The 7,835-nt window shown below is 38.3% G+C and overlaps 1 protein-coding gene across 1 annotated transcript; it reads left to right on the top strand.

The window, feature by feature from the left end:
• Window positions 1-242: 242 nt before the first annotated feature.
• Window positions 243-7,485, top strand: POLR2K (RNA polymerase II, I and III subunit K). The gene is made up of 4 exons (XM_025994770.2): window positions 243-349; window positions 956-1,025; window positions 1,750-1,842; window positions 2,482-7,485. Exons 2-4 carry the CDS (start codon window positions 965-967, stop codon window positions 2,502-2,504), a joined length of 177 nt encoding a protein of 58 aa, XP_025850555.1. The 5' UTR covers window positions 243-349; window positions 956-964; the 3' UTR covers window positions 2,505-7,485.
• Window positions 7,486-7,835: the final 350 nt, after the last annotated feature.

Here is a 7,835-nt window from a genome sequence, read left to right as displayed (position 1 = left end):
TTACTTTCTACTGACTTCATTAGCCAGAATATCTGACTTCCTTCGATGTGAGGAACTACTGAAATGCTTTGCTTTTCTGAAAAGTGAAGTAAGTTGGGACAAAACACGAACACTTCTCCACGCGGCCTAACAAAACGAAAGCTCCCGGCTCACCGCCTGAATACCATCCGGGTCCTCGGCCACGCCCGGAGGCGGAAGAAGGGGCGGAAGGGGCAGGGACTCCATGCGTCAAATGCCAGCGCCGGAAGTTGGCTGCGACACAGGGACGAGCCGTAATCCGCCTCGAAGCTCAGAGCAGGAAGTTTCTCCGGGCTGCGTGGTCAGGGAAGTAGTTGGTTAGGATTTGGAGGTGGGTATTTGGATTTAAACTGGTAAGACCCTCAAGGTTAGAAAGGTTCAGTATGAGGTTAGAATTGGGAGGAGCTGGGGATTGAGTGGGTGGTGTTAATCCTTTGTTCTGTTTCGTTCAGTTTAGCTGTTTGGCTTTTGAGAGTCTTTCTTTCTCCCTTTATTTTCGGTTCGCATAGCCCTTTGTTGAGGGATATAATTGGCCTTCTGCTAAGTTTTGGAAATGTAGGACTTGTGTTACAATGGGAACGCAAGCTTTGCCGTCATTCCAGTGCCCCCTGCCTCGTCATAGCTGAATAATCCCGCGCAGATTGACTTCTACAGGGCTGGGTTTCTTCATCTGTAAAGTAAGGATAGTACTTCTAGGATTGTTGTAAAGGTGATAATGAAACAATATGTGTGAGATGTTACTGTGTCCAGTTTGAGGCTAAGTGCACAAAACGTTGTGTTTTTGTTTCGTCCTTTAGCTCTACCCATTGGGTTTGAAAAAGCACAGGTTAGGAGTTGGGACCTTTTTAGGTTTCCCTCGGAAAAATGGGAATTTTGGGAAAGTTGGATTTGTGAGGAGTCCCTTTGAGTTATTCAGTATTTGAGTCTGTGATTTCAGGGACTATCAATGGACACCCAGAAGGACGTTCAACCCCCAAAGCAGCAGCCAATGATCTATATCTGCGGAGGTAAGAGTAGAAGTAACGGAAAGTAGGAAGAGTTTTGAAATAATTACGCTTAACATTGACTTCAGTGAGTAATCTTTAAAGTTATAAAGCAGAATACTAGCGACTGTAAAAAAAAAAAAAATTCTATCACTAAGAGTTCATTTTCTCTCCAAGAAAAAATGCACTGCCCACAACTTTTTTCCTTTGCTCCTTAGTATATTGGTTGTTAAATAATAAAAGTTCAACTGAGTAGATGTAATAGGCTTTACTAATGGATTCATGAATCAGGCAGCATCCTGTCTAGGAAGTAGATGGGAGCTCCAAAGGGCTACAGAAAATTAAAGGTAGAGAGGAGTGGAAAAACATTATTAGCAAAGGATTCGTTGTTTTAGGTAAGGTCGCTGTTCTAAGAGGAACGGAAAAGCAGTAAATTTTCTAATGCGGACAAGGACCACGTTAACTGGTCACAGGTTACATTTCTGCAGGGTTGAAACTGCGGTTAGGTTATGTGTTAAGTCTTGGTCTACCAAAGTGGCACCTTAACCTAAGTGAGGCCATTTGGAGCCTGTGCTTTTCTTTTTAACGTGGTCATAGCACCATACTCTTGAGATTGAGTACATTTTAGTGCTTTGGGTGAAAATATGGTTAGAAAAAAAAATAAAATTAAAAAAAATATGGTTAGGATAATTTGCTTGTCTGTCATATTTTCCCTTTAGACATTGAATAAATATGCTTTCTTTTTTAGAATGTCACACAGAAAACGAAATAAAATCCAGGGATCCAATCAGATGCAGAGAATGTGGATATAGAATAATGTACAAGAAAAGGACTAAAAGATGTATCCTTTTAACTGGTTACATATGAAGGAGGTGGAAGTGAAGAATAATGCTCCAGTGCTTTGAACTACTTACCAAAAAGGGGGGGGCATGATTAGGATTTTTCATAATCCTTTTATTTTTATTTTCATAATAAAAATTAATCCTGTGTAGAGGCATCTACTAAGTATCTAAATACTAGTTCTCATAAGTCCATTTTTCAGGATCTGTATTTAACTTATTTTACTTATACTCCTTCTTGAGTTTAAGGACAAACTAAATTATACAAGGAGAAATACAAATATTGTGAATGAATGCTACCTAATGGAAAAAGTGAGGCTTACAAATTAAATTAGCTAAAAGACTGAAAGTACATTGTTATGTGGTAATTAATATACAATTACAATATTTTTTAAGCCAGTAAGTTATCTTGCTAACATTACTTTAGGGGTTTTTGGTGCATTGGTCTTTCATATCATGGAAAGGGGACTAATAAAAATTGAAAAACATTTTTTTAAGTTCATTTCCAACTGCCATAGTAAATAGTTCATTCTTTTTTGCATTTTAGATTAGCTATTGCAAAGAGAAAGTGACTTGGAAGTGTTAAATCCTTCATACAATTTTTAAATATGCTTTTTGTCCTTAATTTCATTTTAATACAGTGGTGGTTTTTGATGCTCGATGAAACATGGAGTTCAGAGGATTATCTTCGTTTGTACCTGGATTTGCTGTTAATGTTGTATAGCCTTTGATTAGTGTATATATCTTTATGAATACAAATACACATGATTTCATTTTAAAATCCATCTTGTATTTAGGTATCAATAGTTTCTGTAAAGAAAAGCTTTTTCAATAATTGATAATAATTTACTTTTATTGTATATATAATCTGACACAGGGTGAAAAAGTGCTTCCTTAAACCACACTTTTAATCAAGGCTTAGAATCTTGTGGGGGCCTTGTTAAAAATGAAGTTTCTAGGGCTCTTTGAAAATCTGATTAAGTTCCTTGGAAACTACTGTTTTACATCACCAAGTCTGTAAACTTTCCAGCATCATTTTGTTCTGTGTATACTAATGTACTTAGCATGAATGCATTATTTTGAGTTAAATTTTTCATTTTTCCTTGATATAGGCCTTCTGTATTTGTATATAATGCTTGACTATGTTTTTAAATATTGGCTGAGGGTGGGACGCCCAGGTGGCTCACCAAGTGAGCGTCTGTCTTTGGCTCAGGGCGTGATCCCGGAGTCCTGGGATTGAGTCCCAAATCAGGATCCCTGCATGGAACCTGCTTCTCCCTCTGCCTATGTCTTTGCCTCTCTTTTTGTGTCTCTCATGAATAAATAAAATCTTAAGTAAATTTCGGATGAGGGAAAAGAAACTTTAATGGTTGCATCTGTAAAGCAAAATCAGCCGTAAGTAAAGTACATGAAGCAGATTATTAAGGCAGGTGTAGTTTCTGGGATGTAATCATTAAGGTAAAAAATTCTGCTTTCAGGATATTAAAAAAAAATTGGGACTGGTTTACATTGACCTGTGGATAAATGTTTAAAACTTTCACATTAATCTTAGGGATATGGAAACAAAGATACTCCCATTTGCTCCAGGAATACATCATTCTGGGATGCCATCTGACATTCATTTCGAAGATTAGATATATTCTACCTTCACTAATAGCTATGTGTGTCTCTGAATATTCAAAAAATTGTGCCATTTTTTAAAACACCTGAATTTCTACTGCATCCTTGAATACCAAATTCTGTATTTTTTTTTATGTGCTATACAAAATGCTACCGTGCTCAGATTTTTAGAGTGCTTCCTGAGTCCAGGTTCTCCTTTAGCCATACCTTTCATAATTTTGTAATTCAGCTATATTCCTCCTTGACCTTGTCTTTTTTAGGCAAGAGAGTCCCAATAAATATGCTATGACGTCCCCTAAACAAACCCTAACACTTCAGATAATGTTGCTCTTTAACTGTTTTGATTTTATCATAGGTTTTTTACTTATCTTTGGTTTAATTGAATATTATTTGGTTAACTAGACCATGGTTTAATGGAAATAGTATTACCACTGGAACTCAAGACCAGCATTTCAAACAGTTGCCTCTTTGTGTCCCTTTCATCTATAAAAATGGAAGTAACTTTACCTCTTCCCCACTGGGACGGTTTTTTTTTTAAAAAAAAAAAGGTAAAATAGAAATAAATTGCTTTAAAAGATTGCTTTGGGGGTGCCTTGGTGGCACAGTTGGTTAAGCATCTGACTCTTGGTTTCAGCTCAGGTCGTACTCTCAGGGTGGTGGGATTGAGCCCTAGTCAGGCTATGCACCCAGTCTCGAGTCCGCTTGGGACTCTTTCACTCTCTCCCTCTGCCCTCTTCCTCCCCTCCATACACTCACTCTCTAAAAAATAAATCTTAAAGACAGTTTCAAATAGTGCTGTATAAATACCAGCAAATCTGAGCTTAAAGTTAACATATAACTTGTCCTCTGCTTAAACTGCTTGCCAATAACTACGACATGCATATCCATGAGAAAAGCATGGAAATTGGTTCAGATTCAGCCCCTGCTACTCAGTGACTAGCTCATTTCTTTTAATCTCAGCTTCATTTTCAAAGTGGAGGAATTTATGATGGTCAGTACAGTGCTTTGAGACTCTGAAGATATGTTCAGAGATTAAAGTTGTGAAAACTTAAGTAGGTGAAATCAGAAATAGCCAGTCTTGGGGCTCCTGCGTGGCTCAGTTGGTTAAGTGCCAGATCCTTGATATTGGCTCAGGTCATGATCTCAGAGTTGTGAGATTACGATTCTCTCTCTCTTCCCCCTCCTCCCTCTCCCTGTACACACTTCACCTCCTGCTGTTTCTGTCTGCCTGTCTCTTTCAAAACGAAAAAGCCAATCTTAAAGGGGTCTGGCTGACTCAGTCCATAGAGCATGCAACTCTTGATCTTGGTGTTGTGAGTTCAAGCTGCACATTGGGTGTAGAGACTACATAAAAATCTTTTTTAAAAAGTTGGCCAGTCTTAAGGAAGACTGAATTATATAAGGTGAGAAAGTGTAAACTGAGAAGATGTAAAAACAAGTTTCCTCCTCACATGATACAAATACATGGACATCTCCACTTCATTCATCTCCATCTCCATTCTCCTCTTAGAATAAGTTCTGTGTAGAAAATTATCAAGAAAGAGTGGTTATTTGAGCCAGAGGGCTGAAGGATGAGAAAGAACCTAACATTGTAAGACAGGGGAAGGAGCGTTCCTGAAATTGAGGAAACAGCCAGTGTAATGTCTTAGGGGTGGAAAGTAGTTCGCCTTGTTCCCACTTTAGAATGAAGCCCATGTGACTCAAACTTTGAGGTAGGCAGAGGCCTGCTTGTTTATGGTCTCATGATGGGAGTAAACAGTAACATGATTTAAGACTTACAAGATAACTTGGGCTGTTCAGTGAGAATAGACAATGTAGGGATGGGTGATGGATAGGGAAGCTGGTTAAGGGCCACCTGTAGTAGTTCAGGATAACAATGATGGCTAGGCCAGAGTGGTAGCAGTTGGAGGAACTAAGAAGTGGCTGGTTGTAAGATAGCATTTTGGAGTTGAGCTAATAGGACTTAATGGTGAATTGGTTAGTACTTAAGAGCTCAGTAAACAGTGTGGACTTTGGTGAAAGGCTTTGGGTTCAAATATCCTGTGTCCTTTGTTAACAGGCAATGTGATTTCACCAGAGTTCACTTCCCCCATTTGTAAGGTAGGAATGAAATAATAGTGCCTATCTCACAGGTTAGCTGGAAAATAAAATGAATCCATAAAGACTCAGCCTAATAAATATTATTATCACCGTTACTGTATTTTTTTTAAAAAAGATTATTTATTTATTCATGAGAGAGAGAGAGAGGCAGAGACACAGGCAGAGGGAGAAGCAGGCTCCATGCAGGAAGCCCAATGCGGGACTCAATCCCGGGACTCCGAGATCCTGCCCTGAGCCAAGGGCTCAACTGCTGAGCCACCCAGGAGTCTCTGACTCCTTTTCTATCTCTGTCACCACTTCACTTCAACCCACCTCTCTTGATTCTAAGATGTTTGCAGTTCCTTAAGCAGGTAACATGCCTTATTTCTTTCTTACCTGTGCCTTTCTCATGCTTTTCTCTTTGCCTGAAATGACCATTTGTGTTGTTTTTAACCAACATCAGAATTTTGAAGGATTGTTGTATAGTTTTCTAGCTTCTAGTATTTTCTTTTAAGATTTTATTTATTTGAGAGAGAGAGAGAGAGAGAGCACTTGAGTGTATGAGTTGGGGGAAGGGCAGAGGGGGAGAGAGAAGCAGACTACTCCATCCAGTGTGCAGGTGAGCAGGGACCATGAGATAATGACCTGAGCCAAAGGCAAATGTTTAACTGACTGAGCCACCCAGGTGCCCCTCAGTATTATTGTTGAGAAGTCTAAAATCATTCTTCCTCCTAATTCTTTTTCATTTTTTTCCTGGAAACAGAATTTTCTTTGCCAGTGTACTGAAATTGTAAAGTATGTGCCTTGGTATGGGGCTATTTTCCACTATTCTGGTCACTTGGTGGGTATTTTCAGTCTGGAAAGTCAAGCTCTTCAGTTCTGGGAAATTTTCTTGAATTGTTTTTTTTTTTGTTTTAAGATATATTTATATGAGAGAGAAAGAGTACATGTGTACACATTTGGGGGAAGGGGCAAAAAGAATCTTCAAGCAGACTCTTAGCTGAGCATGGAGCCCCTATGCAGGGCAGGATCTCACAAGCCTTGAGACACCACCTGTGCTGAAACCAAGAGTTGGGGACACTCACCGACTGAGCCACGCAGGAGACCCTTCTTCAGTTGTTTAATAACTCCCTACCCTCAATATTCTCTTTTCTTTAGATCTTTTATAAAATATTAGAGTTTATTGACCTTTCTTGTCTTTCCTTTTATCCTGTTCTTTGAAAAATTCCTTTAATTTTACTTTCTAATCCATCTATTGAGATTTTCATTTCTGGTGTAATTTTAATTTCTACAGGCTAATTTTTCTTTGTATATTTGAATGTATATTGGAATGTACACATTCAAAGAAAAACTAAAATATCCTTGTTTCTAGGGTACAATGTTTTAACCTCTGTGAAGATGATAGTGATAATTTTCATTTGCCTACATAGTCTATTCCCTTCATATTGCTTTTTATCCTTTTTAAGTCAGCATAAAGTATATGTATGTATGTATATACATAATTATAACCAGAAGAAAGTATTAAGTGCAAATGAAAAAATTACAGACCATGTGGAATTACAACCATTTCCCCATATACTTAAAAGAATTTCTTCCTATTCTGAAAGTAAAATGTTGTCAAGTTACAGTAGTCGGTATTTTTTTTTTTTTAATTTTAGATTTTATTTGCCAGAGAGAGCACAAGCAGGAGGAGAAGCAGGGTTTCACTCCACTGAGCAGGGAGCCTGATGTGGCACTGTATCCTAGGACTCTGGGATCATGACCTGAGCTGAAGGCAGACAGTAACTAACAGGGATCCCAGTAGTCTGTGTTTTAAACCTAAGACCTAGTTCTGAGTGAAGTCTGCTTGCTGGAATGAGGTGTGAAGTGCCTTTACATGGACTGGGGTATGTGATGCTGTGTTTGCCATGGCAATTTAATAAAGCAAACTTAAGGATTACTCTAAAGTTCGAATCTGTGTCTATCAATGTGCAAAGTTAACATCATCTAGCACTGGCTATGGGAATAATAAAAATAGTCATATTTTCAGCAGAATTTTTGCCACTATCCTTTCCTGATACAGTACTGTAGATCTAATTTGGGTGCCAAGGGGAAAGAGAAATGCATTATTGAATTCCTATTATGTGCCAGACACTAACCTAAAATTATAAAAGTAAATTCATTTCCTAAATCCATTTCCTAAATCCAGCTATCTCTACTATTTTATTCATTTGAATTGTATTATGTCTTCTTGTCTTTGCGTTCCAGTGCCCAGTACAGCGTCTCATTAGCAGCGCTCAGAAGATGTTGAATGCAT

This window comes from Vulpes vulpes, chromosome 13, assembly GCF_048418805.1.
Source record: "Vulpes vulpes isolate BD-2025 chromosome 13, VulVul3, whole genome shotgun sequence".
Classification (NCBI taxonomy): Eukaryota; Metazoa; Chordata; class Mammalia; order Carnivora; family Canidae; genus Vulpes; species Vulpes vulpes.
The sequence above is the reverse complement of the archived record's forward strand: the minus strand, read 5'-3'. Positions and strand labels throughout refer to the sequence as shown.